At 39.7% G+C, this 25,765-nt stretch overlaps 1 protein-coding gene across 3 annotated transcripts in view; it reads right to left on the reverse strand.

Moving 5' to 3' along the window:
* usp6nl (USP6 N-terminal like) overlaps positions 1-24,397 on the reverse strand; it is a 252,354-nt gene extending 227,957 nt beyond the window's left edge. The window contains exons 1-2 of one of the 3 annotated variants that reach the window (XM_060842684.1): positions 24,142-24,397; positions 20,659-20,739 (exon numbers count right to left, since the gene is read on the reverse strand). In XM_060842684.1, coding sequence (XP_060698667.1) covers positions 20,659-20,662 — 4 coding nt within the window. In that variant the 5' untranslated portion in view covers positions 20,663-20,739; positions 24,142-24,397. Of the gene's footprint in view, positions 1-20,658; positions 20,740-23,298; positions 23,469-23,734; positions 23,787-24,141 lie in introns of those variants that run through there. The other 2 variants (XM_060842686.1, XM_060842685.1) reach the window with 2 other exon arrangements.
* Between the last annotated feature and the right edge of the window lie 1,368 nt (positions 24,398-25,765).

Below are 25,765 nucleotides of genomic sequence, written 5' to 3' on the forward strand. Positions count from 1 at the left end.
CAGCACAATATTGGGCTGGCATTAAAAATAAAATGCGCAGCAAAGGAGGAACTGGATGTGCAGTTCCCCAAATGCCAGCTCCACCTCTTTAGGTGGAACTCTGACCAATTAGGATGATTGATATCACATGGTTGCACAATAACTCAGACATCTTGGAATGCATAATAACCTCTGAATCCTGTTTCCTTGTGAAGCAACTGAAATCTGAATAGTGCTTTCCCATTGTATGTGGTGAACTTACATTTTGTGGGTTCGCTTACTGCCAATTCCTTAAGCAAAATTATATTTCTTGCAATACACAGTACTCTAGATGAACAATTCTCATTTTCAAACATCAGCTTTTTCTAAGTTTGCAGAGTGGCTATTCAGTTAATCATGAATAGTGCCAATTTGTGACTCTCACAGCACCTATTAAAGCACATATACAAATGAATAAACGTCAAGCTTTTGCAACTGGCATTACTAAAAAAAGAAATTATTGCACTGACACCTATATTCAACCTTTATAACTCCAGACTAAATAAATTCTCACCTGAAGCACTATTCTCCTAAAAAAACGATGGGCTCATTTGACACAGAGCAATGTAGAATTTACAAATTGAAGTTTACAAAAAAAGTGGAAGCATCCAAAAAAAACCTTGCAATTGCTGGCAAAGACAAACTGCACTAATGAAAACATATAGTGGGCATGTTTTCACTTTGATCAAAGCAAAGCAATGATTTACATTATTAAAATGAAAACAAATAATTGAGCTAAAATGTTATTGCTTCGCAATTCTCAAAAAATTTTCTAACATTTTCCAGAAAGCAAACTCATAAATAATCTTTTCAGACAGCATGAATGGCTAAATTAGAAGCATTTGCCCAACTTTTAGGGCAATGAATCAATCATTATTCCATATTTAGGCTTGGTTCTTCAACTTTTGATCCCAGTTGATATTACTAAGTAAATCAAATCCCAGACTGAAACACAGCCTGAGAGATTATACTTAGTTTTATTTTGTTTTTACCAAGTTGGTCTCTCACTGAAATACAAGCACACCGAGTGATGGAGTTGAACAGCATGGAAACAGTTCGGTCCAATTCATCCATGCCAACCATCCCAAAACTGATCCAGTTCCATTTGCCAGCATTTGCCTCATATCTCTCTAAACACTTCCTATTCTTGCACCCATCCAGATGCTTTTTAAATGTTGTAATTGTACCAGTTTCCACCACTTCCTGTGGCAGTTCATTCTATACACACACCACCCTTTGAATGAAAAAGTTGTCCCTTAGGATCCTTTTGAATCTTTCCCCTCCCACCTTAAAACTATGCGCTATAGTTTGGACTCCCTTACCGTAGGAAAAAGACCTTGGTTATTCACCCTATCCATGTCCCTCATCATTTTATAAACCTCTAAAAGGCCACCATGTCAGGGGAAAAAAAAAACAGCTTATTCAACCTCTCCATGTAGCTCAAATCCTCCAGTCCTGGCAACATCCTTTAAAATCTTTTCTGAACCCTTTCAAGTTTCACAACATCTTTCCTATTCTGGAAGACCAGAACTGAATGCAGTATTCCACAAATGTCCTGTACAGCCACAATACAACATCCCAACTCCTATACTCAATGCACTGATCAACAATGACAAGCATGCCAAACACTACCCTGTCTACTTGCAACTCCACTTTTAAGGAACAGTGAATCTACACCCCAAAGTCTCATTTGTTCAGCAACACACTCCAGGACCTTACCATTAACTGTACAGTAAAAGTAGTGTCCTGGTTTGCTTTACCAAAATGCTTCACCTCACGTTTATCTAAATTAAACTCCATCTCCCAACTCTCAGCCCATTAGTGCATCTGATCAAGATCCCATCATACTCAAATAACCTCCTTCACTGTCCACTGCGCCACCAATTTTGGTGCCATCTGCAAACTTACTGACCATACTTCTTATATAAATGATTCGGATGTGAATATAGATGAAAAGCAATGGATGTAGCACCAATACTAGTAGAATACCTCCAGTCCAAAAAACAAGCCTCCACCACCCGGTCTCCTACTTTCAAGCCTATTTTGTATCCAGTTAGCTAGCTCTCCCTGGATTCCATGTGATGTAACTGTGGTCACCAGTCTACCATGCAGAACCTTATCCAACACCTTGCTGAAATCCACACAGACAATGTCTACTGCTCTGCCTTCAATCTTCTTTGTCAATTCTTTAAAAATCTCAAATCAAGTTCCCGAGACACAATTCCCCATGCACAAAGTCACGTTGATTCCCCCTGATCAGCCCTTGCCTTTGAAAACACATGTAAATCCTGTCCCTCAGAACGCACCCCCCCCCCCCCCCCAAACAACTTTCCCACTACTGACCTCAAGCTCTGGTCTGAAAGTTCCTTGGCTTTTCCTTACCACCTTTCTTAAATAATGGCATCACATTAGCCATCTCCAAGCTTTCCAGCACCTCACTTGTGGGTTTAAATGATGCAAATATATCAGCAATAAACCTAGCAATTTCTTCCCTAGCTTCACACAAAGTCCCGAGATACACCTGATCAGGTACCGGGTATTTATCCACCTCTATATATCACAATGTTGCGGATTTTGTTTTAGCAATACAGAGAAGCATAATCAGCTTAAAAAGCAAGATATAAAAGGAAATAATTTAGGTTACGCTAGATGATACAATTCAACAATTTTCAAAACATAATAGAAATATGATCCCATTAATCTTAAAATTAATGGTCCCAAAATTAAGAAACAGCTTTTGGACATCACCCAAAACTCACTAGCGCTGCCTAAGTTGCTCTCGAAATAAAATCACCATGGGAATGTGTATAGGGTATAAGCAGGTAGGGAAAGAGGTATGTTTTGAGTTTTGTGAAACATGAGGTCCAGCTAAGCATGACTTTGAGCAGACAAGAACTTGCAGTTAACAATGGGGTGCTGGAGGCAAGGGTAATGGTTAACAAGGTGGAAATGCAAAGCATTCATTATTTAAGATCAGTTTAACAAAGTGGAAAACATTCAGCCAGTTATGGTTAGGAACATTCATTGCGTAATAGTAGATGGCTTAATCTTTACTATTGACACTCGCTGATTGTAATGGTCACCCAATTAATATGTAGGTTGCCTTATCTGGATGCTCCTCCCTGTAAGATGACTATATAATTCTTCAAGTCACTGCTCTTCCAGAGAAGTCTGGGAATCCATGTCCCTGCGCATACAGACGATCGTTCTCTCTCCTTCCGGAGCCCAGAATAAAGATGAAGGAGATAAAATTATACTGCCTCTGAGCATTGTGCTTCAACTGAGGGGGGAAAAAACAAATGGGATAACAACCATGGATACAGAAATACCTACTAGTTAGCTTCTGATTTCAGACAACCAGAAAGTCCACCTGTAACTACCAACCAAAAATAAATCTCCTATTTATCAACCTCTCAGAAACAGAACTAGAAATAATATCACATACCACAACAAATCAAGACACAAATAGCAAGTGAGACAAAACACCAATGCTTCACTGGAGGTTCACTGATGCCACTTAACATGAAGACAAAAAGATCGGAGAACAAACCCACTCAGTGACCAAACCGACAGTCTATTAAATCTGAGTTTATATCACAAAGACAAATTATTCAATGCAATATATTTAAAAAATGAAAAATGTCAAGTTCAAGAGTCCACATATTGTGCAGAAATATGTATAGTAATGTTTACATTGTGAAGCAAGGAGAAATAAAATTTGGATTTAATTTGATCAAAATTGAATCAGATTCACAGTGAAGAAAAACAGTAGTTAACAATGGAGCTTTAAATGTAAAAAAAAAAGTGGAAATCAATACGTTGGAGACATCAACATCATGACTATATCGTCAAGCAGGAATTATTGCTTACAAAGTATCTAAAACATTCAACTCACTGCTTTTCAATTGCACCCAATTAGATTACTTAGTGTGGAAACAGGCCCTTTAGCCCAACAAGTCCACACCAACCCACCGAAGCGCAACCCACCTAGACCCATTCCCCTACATATTACCTCTTCACCTAACACTACAGGCAATTTAGCATGGCCAATTCACCTAACCTGCACATTTTTGGACAGTGGGAGGAAACCGGAGCACCCGGAGAAAACCCACGCAGATACGGGGAGAATGTGTGAAGTTTGTACAGTTGCCTAATAGTCTATAATTCATGTAAAAATAAGTATAATTGAATTTAACAATGCATTTTTGGTGATGGAATTATAACTGGTCTATGAGCAAATAAATAAGAAGTTTAAGACTACAGCAGTGCCTCGATTTACGAACTTAATCTGTTCTTGGACCCGGTTCGCAAACCAAAAAGTTTGCGAACAGAATCAATTTTTCCCATTATTCAGATAGCGTAAGAACGCTTGGACTTAGCAACGAACGCTGTTCACAGCGCAAGAGCCAAAGACGAACCAAATGAGGTCACGCGGGGCCAGAGAGCTTTCGCGTTCAACAAGTGCATAGCAAAGCAGAACAATGAAACCACGTGGTCGCACACAGGCTTTTTTGCATTCGTACCTTCGTTCGTACCTTGAATTTCGTACGTACATTGAAGCAAACTTTTATGTACAATCCTGTTCGCAAACCGATTTGTTCGTGAACGGGGTCGTTTGTATGTCGAGGCACTACTGTAATCAATTTTAACATTTTTCAGAACAGGCAGCACAGTCCAATTGTGAACCCCAGTATACATGGAGCTCACAGCTCTCCTTTAGTCCACACCTCGTGTTTCCAGATTGATGTCCAGTCCTTTACCCAAATAAACAATGAGGACCAAGGACAGCCTCTACTATAAAATAGTCCCACATTTTTAAATATACAAACACCCAAGTCTATATAGCCCAGGTATAAAACTTTCTACTCTCTTCAATGCAGTTCTGCAATTTTCCACAAGTTTCAGCGAAAAGTTGGAATATTCTTCCAATGCAGTTGGATTAACTAAAAAATTTTACCATTGCAAATTAAATAAGATCCTAGTTGATGTCAACAGTCAAGTCAGATGACAAATTAAAGCAAGCTTATTAGATCCTAAATTTTGCTTCCTTCAAAAAGAAAATTTAGACACAAGAGCAAGCCTTATCACAAACAATAAAATACTTATTAAACAGGTTTAAAAAAAATAATTTTACATCACACACAAATATTAAGAAAAGATTCAATTCACACTCTTCCTTTTATCCTAGCATTATCCTTATAAGCACCCAAAACCTCAGGTAAGAGTTATCACTATCTCTACATTAAAGCGCAGGAGAAACTCATGAAATTAATGAAGAAAGATTATTTGCACATTTACTGAGGAAATGTAAAACTGAATTCAGTCTTAAACTCCACTAAACATGTGAATGTCAATTTGATTTCAAAGCACTATTAGTCTTAAAACATTTCAGAGTCTGGTCAGCTAAACAAAGTTTTCTTTCTCCAATTTTTTTTTAAGAACAAATTAAAATTCCTGACAATTGTTCACAAAAAAATTGTGAAATCAACAACCAAGATCCAGAGTACCAAAAGCTCATTAAATTTACTCTCTGGATTTTTTTGAACAGCTGAAATGTCATCTGCCAAAATAGATTCGAAAAGTTGCTTATACCTGAAAAACATATGGTGTATGCTTAACACTAATGCACTTTTGTTTCTCAGGGAAGACTGACTACAAATGACACAGCAAGATATGAATTATACTAAAGGCTACTGATAAAGAGAATGCTGCAACAAAAGTAATAACAGAAACATCTAGAGAAAAACTCAACAGGTCTGAGTGCATCTGTGGAAAGTGAAACAGACGGAATGTTTCAAGTCCTGTCAAGGGAAACGGTTTTGTTTGTTTCAGATTTCCAGCATCTGCAATTCTTTGCTTTATTTTAATGCAACAGAAGTGCTCCCACACAGAACCAGACAATGTTTGCATTTTTTATTAAAAGAAGTGGAGGCATTTTTGCATAATTAAGGAGTAATTAAATTTTTTCTAAGAGCAGGCTGAAAAAGAGTCTATTATTGCTTATTTCAAATGTTGAGTACAGGAGGTCAAAAGATTCCCACAACTTGAAATGAACTTGAAACTGTATAGTGTCGCGAGTGTGGTGCTGGAAAAGTTCAGCGGAGCAGGAGTCAGGCAGCATTCAATGAGCAGGATGGTTTTCTTCAACCATTAATTTCACTTTATCAAATTCATGGTCTATTTTTCTGCACTTCAATACTTTGAAAAATGGAGTATTGTCATGATCCATTTGCCACTATATCAATTAACTTAATCACTACATGGTAAGTAGAGTGACAGAGTTCCAAAGAAACCATTCAGCCCATCAAGTCTGTGCTATCTACACTAACTCCACTTTCTAACATTTGGCTCTGAACATTAGATTTGAATATTATGACATTTAAAAGTGCATGGAGAAGCACTTTAAAAGACTTCTATCTACATTGATGGAAATGTTATAAGAAAGGTGGGAACTTCGAGTAGCAGGATACCACAGAGTGACACTAATATAAGCAAAATACAACTGAAATGGAACACGTATTCCTTGAAAATATTGGATTTGAAACACAAAATGGTGATGAGAAACTATTAAATGCCTCCTGTGCAACACCTTATCAAAAGGCCTTCTGGAAGTCCAGATAGATAACATCCATTGGCTCTCCTTAGTCTAACCTGCTTGTTAACTCCTCAAAAGAATTCTAAGAGATTTGTCAGGCATGACCTTCCATGATGAAACCATGCTGACTTTGCCCTAATTTACCATTCACTTCCAAGTATTCAGAAATTTCATCCTTCACAATGGACTTCAAAATCTTGCCAATGACAGAGGTCAGACAAATTGGCCTATAATTTCCTGCCTTTTGCCTTGCTCCCTTCTTAAACAGTGGTGGTGGTGGTGATGGGCGGGGGGGGGGGGGAGCGGAGTACATTAGCAATTTTCCAGTTGTCTGGGACCCACCCTGACTCCCGCTATACCTGAAAAGATCACTAAAATTATATTAAATCATTACATGACTACCTGAGTCACAAGATGACTAGCAGAGAGTAAAGGAGATGAGATACAAGCTCAAAGATTGATGTAAGAGAAAATGGCATTTGTTTCATCAAGTACCTGGCACCAGGGAAGCTATAATTATTGGGATCTTTACTGGGACTGTGCCAGTACCAGTTACATAACCAGGGCAATAGGGAGAGCTTTAAATTAAATAGTTGGAGCAGGAGATCAAATTATCAGATCATCCCAAATTCAAGTAGAGAAGTAAGAGAACAAAGTAACACTAAGGGAAACCTTTACCAAAGTATGACTGAAAAAGGGTAGCATTCACAAATCAAAAAGTGTAACAACAGATAAGTTTTTGAACTAGAGGCCTGTGACTAACAATGTGCCCAAGGGATTGGTGCTCGGTCAACAGCTTTTTATCAGCCATATAAATGATTTGGACATGAACATAGGAGCTATGGTTAGTAAATTTACAGATGACACCAAAATTGATGGCATATTGGACATCGAAGAAGATTACCTCAGAGTACAATGTGACATTGGTCAGATGGGCAAATGGATTAGGGAGTGGCAGATGAAGTATAACCCAGATAAACGCGAGGTATTGCATCTTGGTAGAGCAAATCAGGGCAGGATTGATACAGTTAGTGGTAAAGTCCTGGGAAATGTTGCCGAACAAAGGGATCTTGGGAGTTCAGGTTCATAGTCTCTTGAAATTGGACTCGCAGGTAGACAGATTAGTGAAGCGGTTTGGTACACTTGCCTTTATTGATCATTGTCACATACAGGAGCTGGGAGCTTATGTTGCAGCTGAGCCGAACATTGTTTAGGCCATTTTTGGAACGCTGCATTCAATTCTGGTCTCCTTGCTATAGGAAGCATGTTGTGAAACTTGAAAGGGCTCAGTAAAGATTTACAAGAATGTCGCCAGAGTTGGAGGGTTTGAGATATAGGGATAGGCTGAAAGGGCTGGGGCTATTTCCTCTGGAGCATCAGACGTTGAGAGGTGACCTTATAGAGGTTTATAAAATCATAAGGGGTATGGATAGGGGGAATAGTCACGGTCTTGTTCCTAGGGTTTGGGGGGGGGGGGGGGGGGGGGGGGGGGGGAATGCATAGGTTTAAAAGGTAAGAGGGAAGGGATTTTAAAAAAGGAACTTAAGGGGCAACCTTTTCCCTCGCAGAGGGTGATGCATTTATGGAATGAACTGCCAGAGGAAGTGGCGGAGGCTGACACAATTACAACATGTAAAACATCATCTGGATGGGTATATGAATGGGAAGGGTTTGGATAAATATGGGCCAAACGTTAGAAATGGGACTAGATATAGGATACCTCATTCGTGTTGAGCAGTTGGAGTGAAAGGTCTGTTTCTGTGCTGTACATGTCCATAACTGCATAAAATTTTAAAAACAACAGACCGAAAGGCTTTGATTTTGAAAGCACATACCATCTGCAGCAGATTAATTGACAATGCAAATGAAAATAAATATGATCTGATAGCTATTAAAATAACAGCTTCAAGAAGATAAAGATAGGACATGAATATTCAAGATCATAATGACATTTTAGAAATACAATACATCAGGGCAAGGTTGAGAAACATTGAGGAGCTGCTCAGTTAATTAAGGATGACTTAATCGAGAGGTTGGAGTACAAAACTTAAGGAATTCTTCCAGGGATCATACAAATCTTTGGGAAACAACACCTGTACAGCTAGACAATTTTGGTCCCTGCACCCCGGAAGAATACATTTACCTCACGAGGAAATACTTCATCATTAGACGGATTCTTAAGATTAGAAGGACAATGGACCCAATTCCGTACAATTTTGAATAGTGAGACTGTGTATCATGAAAGTTTGTTTCCCCTAGATGGGTTGTCAAGAACAAAACGAACCAAAACATCAGGATAGAACATACACAAGAACTAGGAGCAGGAAGTGGCAAATCAACATCTTGAGCCTGCTCCACTCAATACGACCATGGCTAATCATATAGGATAGGAGGATGCTGAGTGCTAAATGATTCAGAGGACTGTGAATCTTTGGAATACTTTACGTCAGAGGATTGTTGATACTCAGTTGTAGAGTATATTCAAGCCTGTGACTGAACTTTGCAGACCAACAAAATCAAGGAATATAGGATCAGACAGGTAAATGGTGTAGAGATTAAGGATCAAACATAATCTTGTGAAATAATAGATTAGACTAGAATGGCTGTAAGGTCAACCCTTGCTCCAATTTCTTACTGTTCAGGTAATGATATGGAAAACTAAGTCACCACAAAAACCAATGGATTAGTGACCCACACAGCTTTGTGGCCGAGAACAGGTGAGGGAGGAGGAGGAGTATGACTATGACTGAGGTTGCTTTCCTGAGAGTAGAGGGGACATGATTGAGATGTGTAACATTCTGTGGGGCATAGATAGAGACTGGAAGAAACATTTCCCCTTCATCTCCCAGACCATCCAGGACCTCATCACCTCAGGGGATCTCCCATCCACCGCCTCCAACCTCATAGTCCCACAACCCCGCACCGCCCGTTTCTACCTCCTGCCCAAAATCCACAAACCTGCCTGCCCCGGCCGACCCATTGTCTCAGCCTGCTCCTGCCCCACCGAACTCATCTCCCAATACCTCGATACGGTCCTGTCCCCTTTAGTCCAAGAACTCCCCACCTACGTTCGGGACACCACCCACGCCCTCCACCTCCTCCAGGATTTTCGCTTCCCCGGTCCCCAACGCCTTATTTTCACTATGGACATCCAGTCCCTGTACACCTCCATCCCCCATCACGAAGGACTCAAAGCCCTCCGCTTCTTCCTTTCCCGCCGCACCAACCAGTACCCTTCCACTGACACCCTCCTTCGACTGACTGAACTGGTCCTCACCCTAAATAACTTCTCTTTTCAATCCTCCCACTTCCTCCAAACTAAAGGAGTTGCCATGGGCACCCGCATGGGCCCCAGCTATGCCTGCCTCTTCGTAGGATATGTGGAACAGTCCATCTTCCGCAACTACACTGGCACCACCCCCCACCTTTTCCTCCGCTACATCGATGACTGTATCGGCGCTGCCTCGTGCTCCCACGAGGAGGTTGAACAGTTCATCAACTTTACTAACACCTTCCATCCCGACCTGAAATTCACCTGGACTGTCTCAGACTCCTCCCTCCCCTTCCTAGACCTTTCCATTTCTATCTCGGGCGACCGACTCAACACAGACATCTATTATAAACCGACTGACTCCTACAGCTACCTGGACTACACCTCCTCCCACCCTGCCCCCTGTAAAAACGCCATCCCATATTCCCAATTCCTTCGTCTCCGCCACATCTGCTCCCAGGAGGACCAATTCCAACACCGCACAGCCCAGATGGCCTCCTTCAAGGACTGCAGATTCCCCCAGACGTGATCGACGATGCCCTCCACCGCATCTCCTCCACTTCCCGCTCCTCCGCCCTTGAGCCCCGCTCCTCCAACCGCCACCAAGACAGAACCCCACTGGTTCTCACCTACCACCCCACCAACCTGCGCATACAACGTATCATCCGCCGCCAATTCCGCCACCTCCAAACGGACCCCACCACCAAGGATATATTTCCCTCCCCTCCCCTATCAGCGTTCCACAAGGACCACTCCCTTCGTGACTCCCTTGTCAGATCCACACCCCCCACCAACCCAACCTCCACCCCCGGCACCTTCCCCTGCAACCGCAGGAAATGTAAAACTTGCGCCCACACCTCCACACTCACTTCCCTCCAAGGCCCCAAGGGATCCTTCCATATCCGCCACAAGTTCACCTGTACCTCCACACACATCATCTATTGCATCCGCTGCACCCGATGTGGCCTCCTCTATATTGGTGAGACAGGCCGCTTACTTGCGGAACGCTTCAGAGAACACCTCTGGGCCGCCCGAACCAACCAACCCAATCACCCCGTGGCTCAACACTTTAACTCCCCCCTCCCACTCCACCGAGGACATGCAGGTCCTTGGACTCCTCCACCGGCAGAACACAACTACACGACGGCTGGAGGAGGAGCGCCTCATCTTCCGCCTGGGAACCCTCCAACCACAAGGTATGAATTCAGATTTCTCCAGCTTCCTCATTTCCCCTCCCCCCACCTTGTCTCAGTCGGTTCCCTCAACTCAGCACCGCCCTCCTAACCTGCAATCCTCTTCCTGACCTCTCCGCCCCCACCCCACTCCGGCCTATCACCCTCACCTTGACCTCCTTCCACCTATCCCACCTCCATCGCCCCTCCCCCTAGTCCCTCCTCCCTACCTTTTATCTCAGCCTGCTTGGCTCTCTCTCTCTTATTCCTGATGAAGGGCTTATGCTCGAAACGTCGAATTCTCTATTCCTGAGATGCTGCCTAACCTGCTGTGCTTTGACCAGCAACACATTTGCAGCTTTTACCCTTGATGGATGAATCAATGACCAGGGAAATAGATTTAAGTTAAGAAACACTAAGTTTAGAGCAGACATGGAGGAAAACCTTTCCAAGAGAAAGCGATGGGAATCTGGAGCTCATTGCCTATAGGGGTGGTAGAGGCAAACACCCTCATAACATTAAACATTTAGGTATACACTTGGGGATGCTAAGGCATACAAAGCCAGTCAGTCCAATTTCTCTTAGTTAAAACTCTCAACCCATGCAACATCCTGGTAAATCTCCTCTCTAGTGTTATCACATCCCTCTGATGATGTGGATTTCAGAATTGCATACAATACTCTTGCAGTGACCCAGCAAACCTCTTTTCAAGTTCCAGTATAACCACACCGGTCTTAAACCATATGCCTTCTTAAATGGCCTTACTTAAGGGACCAGTATACATGCCCACCAAAGTCCTTCTATCCTCAGTGCTTTGCAGAATCCTCCGATTCATTATGTATTCCCTTGCCTAGTTTGTCCTGCCCAAGTGCATCACTCACAATTATCCAGACGGAATTAAATTTTATTCCTTATTTCAATTTATTTCAGATATTTCACTGCCACACTCCCAGGTGTCAGCAAATGCAGCCATAAAAAAAGCTTTTCAAACATGCCATGCACAAATCTTCACCAGTGTAAATTTTGTTCTGTTTCATTTTTTATGGGTCAGCATAAAAACAAACACAGCAGCTTTCCAAAGCACAAAGAGTTCCAGAAAAGCAAAACTGCTGACTGATGCAATGTTGCAGTACAGACACACTGCAACATTACCATATACATTATTGAACAATGCACTTCACAAATGACTTTATAGTTTCAACAGCACAACAACCAGTGTTATGTGAGGTATATAATTTATTCAAGTCTACACAAATATTCAATTCTTCTGGTGAACAAAATAAACCATCCAGCTCTTCAAGAAAGTTCATAACATTAACTGCAAATTATAGACATTATAGAATTCCAGACAGCTACTACTGTGACAAATGAAAAAATATTTTATAATTTTTAATATGGCGTGAAGTTTGTTAATTTGCTGTGGCAGTTTAGGAAGAAAGTACCAGTTCCAAACTCAATTAGCCACCATTCTGAAGTATTAAAACTGTAGATGCTCAAAACCAGAATTAAAATCTGAAGTTGCGGGAGAAACTCAGCAGGTCTGGCAGTATCTGTAGAGAGATTCTCCCCAGTTCTTTCCTGTGAACAGCAAATGCAAGACTCAAGATTTCTTTGACCACTGTCAAAAATACCATCTACGTGCATGGTGTTTCTCCAAAAATAAAGCTGACGGTGCCATCTTACTTCATTAACAGTAGCATCCGAAGCTAGTGTGAAAGGCTTATCATAATTCGGAGCTGCTGAAACCACTGTAGTTAACGGACCATGTTTATCACATGGTCTGCTTTTACACACTTCCCATTGTTAGCCACTAATAATCCCATTAGCAACCATTCATTCTCCTTGGCTGACCCATTTTCCCAATCCTTTGTCTGCCCAACTCTTCTTTCTCTTTGGGTCTTATCTCCACCTATCATTTACTCCTTACCCCCAGCTTTTTCCTAGCTACCATCAGTTCTCACAAAGGAGTCATTGGACCCAAAACGCTAACTCTGATTTCTGTCCACAGATGCTGCCAGACCTGCTGAGATTTTGCAGCAATTTCTGTTTGTTTGTTGTTGCTGTTAATGACAAAATTCTAATGCCCCAAATGAAAATTTAAATACTCACTTTTTATAATGGTGAAGTTGGAAATTGCATCTGGGTATGTTTGAATTGCAAGCATTTTGGACCTTTAAGCGCAATATTGGAGATACAAAATTTTCAATGAAAAATAAGGAGAATTTTCTCCTGATATTGAGCAAAGTCTATAGCCAGTAAATGAACTATTGCTTTAAATATTACAACATACAATCATGCAATGGTACAACTGGTACTTTTACATTTAGAAAAAAAGATTTTGTTCTGAAAAAAAAATCAGCAGACACATTTGAAAAGAAGATTGTAACAACACTTTTGTTCAGGAGATAGGGTTAAAAAGAAACAAACGTCAGAGCAGCTTTGGGTTGGTCTTGAAATATTTCTTTTCATATTGCAAAAACACCTCGTCTTCAGGTATTGTTCAAGCTGGCATCAACTAATGCACAATCTTGACACAATTTTACCAAAGCTCAGCTTACACCAGTTAATTTAAAGTCATAGAAATCTATAATACAGAAAAAGACCTTTGGTCCATCACGTCCATACACTAGTCAAACCACCACTTAACTAATTCCAATTTCCACCAATTGTCCCATAGCCTTGTATCATTGGCATCAGAACTGCACATATAATAATGAAAAGTATCTAAAAGGGTTTCTGTCTCTACCACCCTCACAGGCAGGGAGTTGCCAGATTCCCACCAAGAAAAAAGATTTTCCTCATCTCCTGTAAACCTGTTGCCTCTTAAATGTATGCCCCCGGTCATTGATCCCTCCATCAAAAAAACTTTCTTCCTGTCTACTCTAGCTATGCTCCACGGAATGTTATCCATCCCAATTATATCCCTACTCAATCTTCTCTGTTCTGAGGGAAACAATCCCAGCCTATCTAATCTCTCGTCATAACTTTCCAGCCACGGCAATATCTTGGTAAATCTCCTCTGCACCCTCTCCAGTACAATTGCATTCCCCCTATAAATGGATTTCAGAACTGCATTCAATACTCTAAATGTGGTAGAAGTAGCCTCTTTCCAGCATAAACTCTCTGCTCTTAAAGCTCTATGCTCCGACTAATAAATGGGAGTCTACCATATGCCATCTTAACCACTTTATCTGCCTGTCATTACAGCTGAAGGGACTAGACTCAAGCAATTTTCCAATGACATGTTCCTTATTATAACACCTAACAGCAGAGCATATAGGAGTACATATCATCAAGTCAAGTCAGCATGGCTTCATGTAGGGGAAATCATTTCTGACAAACATGTTATAGCTCTGAAGAGATAGAAAGCAGTTGAGATAAAGAGAAACTATTAGGTGTAACATGTTTAGATTTCAAAAAGGTATTGATAAGGTAGCATATACAAGGCTAATGAATAAGAACCCATGGTGTCAGGGGTAGTATAGTAGCAATGATAGAAAATTAGCTGACTAAAAGACAAAGAATTGGCATAATGAGACAATTTCAGGATGGCAACCTATAACTAGTGTAGTGCCAGAAAGACCAGTGCCGTGGCCTTCATTAATTACAGAATATTTTAATGACTTGGATGACAAAAGTGAATACACTATGACCAAACTGAATGACACAAATAGGTGGGAAGGCAAGTAGTGGGGAGAGAGACAGGTTACAGGAATGGGTAAAAGCTTGGCAGGTGAAATATATAGTGTGGAAAAATGAGGTCATATTTTGACAAGCAGACTAGAAGAGCTGAGTATTATTTAAATGGAGGAAAGAAAGACTACAGAAAACACACAGGGATTTATGGGTCCTGGCACATGAATTCATAGAAATTCAGCAATTAAGCAATAAGGCACACAGACTGTTGGCCTCTATTGAAGGGAACACAATATCAAAATAGGGAGGTTTTGTTAAAACCAGGTCAAAGTCAGACCACAACTGAAATACTTTGTGATGCTTTCATCCCCTTGTCCAGGAAAAGAGACACTGGCACTGGAGGTAGTTCAGAAAAACCTCATTAGAAAATTCCTACATTTCAAGAAACAAATGAGGAGTAGTAGTTTGGGCTTGTACTCATTGGAGTTTAGAAGATTGAGAGGCAAACTTATTGAAACATTCAGGATTCTTAGAAGACATGACTGGGTAGGTGTGGAGAAATTGTTTCACCCTTGTGGGAATCTAGGACCAGACATCATAATCTCATTTAAGACAGAGTTGAGAAGGAACTGTTTATTCTCAAAAGGTGGTCAGTCAATCTCTGGAATTCTTTACTGTAGAGGGCTATTGAAGCTGAGTTGTTAATACGTTCAAGGCTGAGATTTTTAATCAATAAAGGAATCAAGTGTTGTGGGGAAAGGACAGGAAAGTGGAATTCAGGACTATCGTATCAGTCGTGATCTCACTGAATAGCAGAACAGATTCAGATGGGAGGTATGGCCTACTTCAGTTCCAATCTCTGGTAGTCTTTAACCCCTTTATTTTAAAAACAACAAAACAGAGGACTTGTCTGCTCTGAAATCAAAAAAAGATCATTGTGCATGAATTAGAAGGGAAATAGAATCTCCCTAACATCCTAAGCAGTACTTATTAACCAATAACAATAATGCCAACCACTAAGTCATATAGCTTACAATTTGAGCATAAATCGGTGCACAAATCCAATCACATATTCTAAGTAGCCACTTCATTGCCAAAGTGCATCAGGATAGCCCTGCGAGCTTAAACCTGTTATGCAAGTTATTTTCTTTCCTCACCAGGCTATGGATTACTGCATTATTTGAAGTTGCATTTGAAGCTAAACAATTTATAATAATCCATAAACCAACTCACTTATGATCTTAAAGAATATTACAGATGAAATGGCTAAAGATAGTTGGATTGAGAACAACATGGAATTATTTCTCCTGGGAAAGCAATGATTGGTCTCTACCAATCACACCCAGCTTCCTTTATTAAGTCATGACAGTAGCCCCTCAACCATTTCACATCTCATCTCAATTCTGCAAGCTCATCTTATTAGCTGTCCTTAATGACTGCCTTGACCTCAAGTGCCTATGTCATAATTACAAATTGCAATTTTAAAATCACCAATTCATCTGTTTTACTGCTGTTGATTGAGGGGTAATTGTTGGCCAGAGGGCACTGATGAACAAGGGACTTTTTTCAATGATGGCATGGGAGTCTTTATGTCCAGGTCAACATTTAGTGCCTCTTCCAAAACACCACAATTCCAACAATGCATTATTCCCTGGTATTGCACAACTATAAGCAGAGATGTTGTGCTCAGGTCTTGAAAGAAGGCTCGAACCCATGACCTTGGAAAACCAGGTGGTATATATCTATAACTCAAAAAAAAACACAAAAACCAAAATCTAAATATGCATCCATGCAGTTTACTATTTTCTTTATTACATATCATGACCAAAGTTTATGTTGTGCTTCCTCTCAAAACCAATTCAAGGCGCCCTAGTGAAAATTTTCCAGCTCCCACAAAGTAATGGAACATAAACGGAGAATGGAGCAATTGACTTCAAATGAAATATTTCAAAATTGATTTATTCACAGAAAAACCAGGGAAAAAAACCTCAAAACAGAATACTAATAATGCTGACACATTGAAGTTTATATCTTAGAGTCATAGAGATGTACAGCATGGAAACACACCATTTGGTCCAACCCATCCATGCCGACCAGATATCCCAACCCAATCTAGTCCTACCTGCCAGCACCTGGGCCATATCCCTCCAAACCCTTCCTATTCATATACCCATCCAAATGCCTCTTAAATGTTGCAATTGGACCAGCCTTCACCACTTCCTTTGGCAGCTCATTCTATACACGTACCACCCTCTGCATGAAAATGTTGCCCCATAGGTCTCTTATTTATCTTTCCCATCTCACCTTAAACCTATGCCCTCTAGTTCTGGATTGTTTCTACACTAAAGTTTAATCTTCACAATTTTTTTTAAATCTGGAGTACTGAACTGATTTTCTGTACTTGCTTTCAAATGAATGTTTACAACAAAACAATGAACTGTTGTAATTACAATTCATATGGTGGTATTGAAAATATCACTACAACTCCTACACAAGAGAAACTGTTAATAACTCCTCATTCCAGCATTTTTTAAAATTCTTTTTCTCTCACTAAGAACAAACAAACATTGGACACTTATAAATGAGAGGTTACAGAGAATCTCAGCCCATTAAAAGTTCACAACATGTAGCATAAAGTTACATAAAACATTAAGTGTTGCAAGCTCCTAAAATCTGAAATGTTTAGTATCAGGATGAAACATTATTGCAAGAATCATGCACTTTGTATCCAATTTGGAGACATTACAATGGCGAAAACACGACAGAAGGATATAATAATTTGCTAACAAGTGTTTTGGTCTTCCTGAGGGCCTGAGATGTTCACGATAATTCCAAATTAATCATCATCTCGATTCTAAATTCATCTCATCTGGTACATATTCGCATCAAGTGTGTCAAATTTATTTAACTTGGTTTTCAGAAATCAACGCAGCTTAAAAGAATAATCGTAATGGCACAATCATACCGTATTTGTCTTTCAGCTGTCCAAAGCCACTGAATGGAATTCTTTATGAACACGTTTTCCCCTACCATTTGAAAAATGATCAGTAGAAGCAACTATATAATTTGATAAGGGCAAAAATTATTTTGAACAAACAGGAACGAACTACCTGTGATTACTGTAAATTCAACATGGACTTATCACTCATTTGTCATACATAAAACACAAGTAAATGCTAGAAACTAGAGCTTTACTAAGTAAAATATAGCACCAAGTGGAGTTCACAAAGTGCCCTTTGTCCAATGTACTCAAAAAAATCTTGTTGACTGGCCAACTATGGAATGAAAATAATTTAGGGGTAGAGGGAAGGGAGGCAGGCAAATCACAGCATTTCAATGGAACAGTAAGAGTTAGGTTGCCAACCAGTATAGTGAGAATATTCAGCTAAAAGGAAGTTAATTTATTACATATTTTAAATCCTAAAAAACTAAGTACATGGTGCCCAACATTACCCTTCGGAACAAACCCAAACATCCACACTAATTTTAGTATAAGTTGCATATATAATAATATATCACCAACGCACTAAAGCTTATAAAAAATCTTTATAGAAGTGATTATGATACTGATATTTAACACCAAGCCACATGAAGGATGTCAGGAGGCAGCTAAAAGCTTGGACAATTATGCGATTTTTACATGGTTCAACTTGATGCTACATCAGATACCATAAGAAAGCCTGGCTTGACAGATCATCTGTTTACTTTTTGCACTTGAGTACTGGTGGTTCATCACTGAAATATATTCACAAAAGGTTTTTGTTCTTCAACAACAAAACATAAGATCAATACACAAAGTAGGAAAAAAGCAATATATCTACGACAATTAGAGAAATCTTAACAAACTGCAAAACAAAGTTTCAACTTGTTCAGCAACAGTACCCTTTTAAATACTCACTTCCAATTTCATTCCTACCTTGACATTTTTATTTAACTAGCTCCTGAGTTTCTTTTCCTTAGACAGTAAGAGAAAATTTTAGGATTCCTTTCCCAAAATTCTGATGGTTTAAAATGTTACTAGTTCTAACAAATTGAAGAATTCTATCCAAACTCAGCTGGTTTGAGAACTTCACAATATTTAAAACATTTTGCTACAATGACAGCTGGTACAATTACAACATTTAAAAAGGACATCTGGATAGGTATATGAATGGGATGGGTTTAGAGGTATATGGGCCAAAAGCTGGCAAATGGGACAGGACTAATTTAGAATATCTCGTTGGCATGAACAAGTTGGACCAAAGTGTCTGTTCCCATGCTGTACATCTCGATGACTGATTTCTCTGCTAAGAGACATTTTTCTCCCTTGTGCACTGAACTCTTGGTTCTTCTGAACAGCGACTTTAAACCTTTGGTTCTTACGTTAAAACTAAAGGAAAAGTTTTTTTGGTCTGTTACCAACTTAGCAATATAAACATTCCTTCCAATAACATGACAGGGTTTCTACCAGACACATGAATGCAGTAACATGCTTTCTTAGAATTGATGCACTTAAGTCGCTGTTCCGAATGACTTTTGAGAGGTTTATTTTTAAAAAGTTACCTTCACAGAACTGACCCACATCCACCTGCCTCTATTTTAAATAGAAATTCCAGATTATGTAGTGAATAAAACACATTTTCTTTCACAAAAGGAACAACTATAAGGGGAAAGTAAAGGAAGTCGAATGGTGGCGTTTGCTGAGAGAAATCCAGAAATTAGAGTTTAGGAAACTCCAAGCACAATACCAATGACAAATAATTATATCAGGAATGTTCACTGTTCCAAAATTAAAGGCTTGCAGTGTTTGAATGGACTGCATTGCTAGAAAAGTTGGGGATAAAAGGACTTTAAAACAAAACCAGGAGTGTGTAGGTCAAAAGTTATGTTTGCAAAGTATCTTGGTGCAAGTGAAGGTATAGGCACCAACATTTTGGATATGGTGAACTTTATGTGCAGTGGAAAGTTGGAATCCTACCAGAAAAGCATCAGAATGGTGAACAAGTCTACAGGTTAACAAAAACATATATGAAGACTTCAGGAGATGGTGAGCAAAGAAAGGATGGAGTCATGCAATGTTTTATTCGTCTTTTAGCAGATACATGGTTGGAAGTTCATCTCAGTTCAATTACAACATAAAGGCTTTAGTAGTGTGGTTCAGTCTCAGATAGTTGCCAGGGAAAGGAAACTAGCTAGTGGCTAGGGAACAGACAACATAAATACAGAACAACCTCAATTATTTGAACGAGATGGGCAGGGTGTATTTTGTTCAGATAATTGATAACATTTTTACAAGACTTAGTTCGGATAACCAAAGTTGTTCTGTATACTGAACAGAAGGAAAAAAAAAGTGACTGCTGGAAACAGCAAGCTTCCCTCATGGTATAGCAAAAGATTACTGCAGATGCAGAAATCTGTACTAAAGACAACAAATGCTGGAGATCACAAAAGGTCAGACAGCATCCATGTGATCTCCAACATTTATTGTTTCCAACCTCCTTTATGGTTTTTAGTTTAAAGCCAGTTTTGCCACACTTGCAAACAGCAGTCAGATTTGAAATGTAACTTGAACATAGTCCTGCAGAAATACTGGTGCCTTCATTTCACATTATGCCAACATAAATACCAATGGATAAAGAAATCAAATATACCATTCTTCAAATCTGTTCCATCTCCTTTTCAAATCTTTCACTGGTCAGTTGCAGATTAATGCATACATTCAATATTAACCAAACACCGATCTCAAATAACTGGGCAATACTGATTTTGGATTGTAATGTCAGTTACTTAAACTAAATGGAAAGATCAACTGCTTTCATCCTTCATTGATATTTTACAAAAGAAAGAAAGAGTTACAGTCTTTTTAAAAGGTTCTTTATCTTGAATATTCACATCTATCTTAATTTGCAGTTTCTAGAGCTCTTAAATGACCAACTTTACATTCAGTAATACCAACTCAATTTGAAGTTTAACAAATATTTACTCACTCATAATGGCGTTTTCTTCTGCATCTGATAGATATATGGTGCTGATCTGCAATTATCTATCCCGAGAGAGGAGCTCATGCCCTATATTTTAAAAAAGTTTGGAGTCAATTATTGTAGTCCCGAAACAGTTCTAAACATCTATGCCCCAAAATTTGTATGCCCTTGGAGAGGGGTGTGAGTGGGGTTAAAACAAATCAAGATAGTCAGCAAGGTTGCAAGCCAGTTTCTGTGTTGAAACACAAGAACAAGATTATATTAGATTGTCAATAGTCGCTTATATGCAGCCATATGACAACGTCGATTTCGCTGCACTTTGGATGCTGCCTGAACTGCTGTGCTCTTCCAAGCACCACTAATCCAGAATCTGGTTTCCAGCATCTGCAGTCATTGTTTTTACCAATTTGGTCTGCTCACTGAGCATTAGGCCAAATTTATGCTTGATAACCATCTTTCCAATCCCTCCACAGAACAGCTTATAGCTTTACTGAGACTGCTAATCAGGTCAAAAACCATCATGTTATGTGCAAGCCCTGACCCGGATGAAAGGGAAACTGAATGCCCAAACATTTTGGCCAAAATCAGTGCATCATTCCTCTCTACACACAACGGCAGAGAAATAAATAAATGACAAACTTCTGACAGACACTAGCAAAAAGTTTTTCACCTTGCACTCAAGACATTCATAAGAAATACCAAAATAAAAGGAAAAACATTCATATTAAGAGAGGAGACTGCTGATTGATTGGCAAATGGATTCTGACTGGTAGAGGTATTGCCATAGAAAATGCACCAGTTAATAATGGCCAAGAGTTAACTGCCCAATTTTGGTTTAGTTTTGAACAAGGCAAGTTGACCTTGATGTCTCAGCACCTTGTTTTGACCAATAAACAAGAGAATGGCTGTCATCTCTATTTTGTCAGTTTGAAACAGGTACAGTTTATACACGAGTTTTTAATCTAAAAATAACATGGGCTCTGTGTATTACTATTTACACTGTCCAAGCATTCAATCTGGATGTTTGAAAACTTGACAGTCAGATATTAAACTTTCATCATCTTAGCAATAAACTATATATGCATGAGAAACCTTGCTCTTCTTTAAATTGTCCAAAACAATTTAAGTGGAGGTTCGGAGGTTTTAAGCTTTTCAAGTCCTTAAGTCTAACAATAACAAGACTACATCTCAATGATTTTAATAACTAAATTGTTGACAGTAGGATATTAAAATAATTCTGTAAAGTGGCAATCACATTATTTTTTTGAAAAAGGAAATCAAGTTTATTAGTGAACAAGACTGTCATCAATACTGGCATATTTCAAAGTACTGTGGTTCTGATCACATATTCTCCATCACATTGCCAGTTTCCAATACTGCCACAGCTCATTCATTGCAGAGATCTCACCCGTGCCTTTGCTCTCTCTAGACTGAAGTATTCCAATGCTCTCATAGCTAACCAGCCTATATGGACTATCCAAAATACTGTCACCCATATCCTCAGCTACTTCAAAACCTGCTCATCCATAAGGAATAGGCATGTTAAGTTACACAGATTCCAGATTCAGTAATATTTTCATAAGTCCAATTCTGAATTTTTAAATTTTAATTCCTTTGTTTTCAAATCCTTCCATGATCTTGTCCCTTGCTAGCTCTATAAATTATTCCACTATTAGCCTCCTCTCCCAAAGAAATCTCAGCAGATCTCTAATCCTGGCCTCCTGCGCATCCCCAGGGTCAGTGCTTCTAATTGGTAGTTAGACCTTCAGCTGTCTTGGCTGAGAGAATCTCTTCTGGCTCTATACACTCTCTTCCATATTGAAAGGGGTTTCTTGGTGCATCTTACATGATCAAAACATCTTCTGAGATGTACATAAAACAAAGAACTATGGATGCTGAAGACCTGAAACAAAACCAGAAATTGCTAGCAAAACTAAGCAGGTCTGCCAGCATCTGTGGGGAGGAAGCAAAATTAATGTTTCACATCTGGTGTCTCTTCATCAGAAAACTTCTGAAATTTGCCTTTTTTAAAAATTAACAATACTGTCCTATATATTGGAACATTTACTACAATAATGACATAACATAAATAAATCACTTTTGTAAACTAAAATATTACCAAAGTTAGAACTGGTTTCTTACAAAAATTCAGTACACCACTTCAAAAGATTGAATGAAGCAAAAAGAGGTATTTTAAAAAACGCAATTAAAATCAATGCACGCACACTAGAAAATTACTTATTGTCTCAAATTGAATGCCCTATATCATTTTAAGCTATTAAACACAAAATGCTTTTAAGTAGTACGAGAAAATTGTCAAAGCACAATTCAAATGTTTCTTGATGCTTCTACTTTAACCAAAAAACTTTCCAATATCTATGTTCCTTCGACTGAAGTGTGGACATATGCAAGTTACACCCTTTACTAATGTATCTGGGAAACAACAATCCTTCAAGTTAATATCAAAACAATCTTCAGTTTTACGCTATGTATCTTCCGATAACAAAATGTGCAGACTTTGTTAATTAAATTGCCGACGAAACCATTGTAATTTTTGGTCTCGTGTTAAGCTCGCAATCAGGTGAAAAACTTTCAAAAAAAAACCTCAAGAAAACGTTTAAAGAGCCATGTTTTGATTCTCCCTACTTTCTTGGGAAATCTCGCAAAGCAGGTTCCCGCCTGGCAGGAGTGGCAGAGACGGCTTCAGCCTCAGGTTCTCTTTCGAGAGAAGACGCAAAAATTCCCAACAAACAAAAATAAAACCGCTTAACTTTCAGGAGACTTCCAGAAGAGGGGAGAGATTTTATCTCGGAACCAGTTAAGAAACGACTGCTTAGAAAAAAAATCGAGCCCACGGTTTTACAAACCCACTTCCATTAATTTACATGGATTTACGAAACATAATAATTGTGTGGGGGAGGTGGGGAGAAGAACAACACAAATCAATCAACTTTTGCAGAACTTCATATCTTGATAAAGCACGCGAAGCTGTCAGCCGAGAATAAAAGTAAGTCAGTTTAGATCCTTGCGTGGCGGGGTGGAAAAGAAAATCAAATAAATAAAAGGCACAACTCTCACTGACCAATTGTTTCTCCCTCATTGGGATTAATAACGCGGGCCAACCAAACATTGCTGCAGGGGAGCGGAAATGACCACCGTCAATGATTGACATGGGTCACCGACCAATCGGACAAGCCAGAGGACGGGAGCCCGCGTCCCACGACCAATGGCTGGAGGAGAGGGTGGGGCATGGATGATTAGCAAGGTTGGTTGCAGGAGGCCGCCCTGACGGACGCTCCGCTAGGCCGCGGTAGTGAGGCGCTGCGCACCGCATTAGAAATGCGGCTCTCTTTCTTCTCATCCTTTATTCAAACGCGCAAACATCGTACTTTACTTTTTATTTAAGTAATAAAGTTAATATGATTAACTGGATGGTAACCCACTCTCTCCCAAAGAAAAGAAAACTTTTCGAAAATATAAACGATTTACCTTTTTTCCAGGTTTGAAGGAAGGATTCGACGCTGCATTGTGTTAAGTAGTAACTTCCATGTTCCTTCTTCTCGCTCGCTCTCTGGTTCGAGTTGTGAGTTTAAATCCCTCCTTCGCGGGGAATGGGACGTTTCGTTGACCGAGCCCTCGAGGCCACTTTTCAAACAGGGGGAACTATGGAAACGGCTCGCGCCTGCCAACGGATCCCGCTGCGGCAACGACTCTGAACACTGCCCGGGAATCACTTCCGGGACATTGAGCAGACCCACCTGGGTCATGGAATGGAGGAATAAGCACCTGGAGCCTGATCATCGAGCTCCATTGCCCCAACTCGTTTCATTCCTCCTGCATGCACTCCTTTTAAAAGCGAACAACGGGGGATGGATGTATAAACTAGCACCTTCTCCCACTTGCAATTTTAAGTAGCGTAGCGAAAGGATTGTCGGTGCTTTTTATTGCCTTGTTTGTGGGAACTTGCTGTGTGCAAGTTGGCTTTTAGTTACTACATTACAACCGCGATTTTATTGTACTGTAAAGCTTTTTGAGACCTCCGATGAAAGTGCAATTTTTTTTCTAGCACTTTTTTCAATCAATTTGTTCTGTTGTCTTATGTCATATCTTTTGAGAAGGTTCTTGTAGCTCAGAGCCAGATATACCATTGTACTACGAACCCTCAAATAGCTGCCATAACAGGATTTGAACCAATTTTCTTACATTATATAATTGTTATGAAGCAACTTGTTGCTGGGTTAACAGATGTAACAATTTGGATGGGAATTGACTCCTTCTGGCTCTTATTTATTCGTTTGATTTACTTTTACATTTCTTAAACATACAGTATTTCAGATACATGATGTTCTCTCCTCCTGGGTAGCCCTCCCCCCCCCCCCCCAAAATGTTACTTTTGAAGACCTGTTCTCATTAAATTCACAGCATGTTTGAACACTGCAGTGTTTCACAAACTGCAAGTGTGATGAATAATCAATGAGGCTGGTTGTCGATACTATTGATTAATGGAGGAATGCTTACTCTCACTGAGAAGTTTCATGTCGACCTGAAAGCAGACAGTGCCTCTTACAATACTGTAACGTAGTCAGGTTCAGACCTTGTGGTGAGTTCACACCTTCTGATTCAGAAGAAAGCATGCTGCCACTGGAGCCAAACTACTAGATTATTGTTTGATTGTGCAGCTGACTCATCTCAATTCTCAGTCAATGGCACATTGTTCAGCAACTCACAAAATCATTTCACAAGACAAGCAGATCGGTAATAATTTCTAAGATACACATTATCTTTGACAAAGAAAATTATATCTTCTGGTTCATTTTAAATATGAATGAGTGCTAAACCAAATGTAGCAACGTTTGCAAGTTAATGATTGTGTTCAACATGTTTACATTTGCTGGATTGTATAAAACAGACGTAGTGACTTCTGGTGAGTGTTTCAGTTCTGATTCTTCCTCAACAGTCCCTTGGGATTGAGGCTGACCTGGTTTAATAGGTTCTAGAATGGTAGATGAGTCCAATGCACAACTTGCAGGTTCCAGTAAGTGGGGTAGGTGGTGGTTTGAAGGGTTAGATGAATGAGGTGTTTAGTGATTTATGCATACCCTGTGAAGCCTGA

The sequence above is a fragment of the Hemiscyllium ocellatum genome, chromosome 23 (assembly GCF_020745735.1).
Source record: "Hemiscyllium ocellatum isolate sHemOce1 chromosome 23, sHemOce1.pat.X.cur, whole genome shotgun sequence".
Classification (NCBI taxonomy): domain Eukaryota; kingdom Metazoa; phylum Chordata; class Chondrichthyes; order Orectolobiformes; family Hemiscylliidae; genus Hemiscyllium; species Hemiscyllium ocellatum.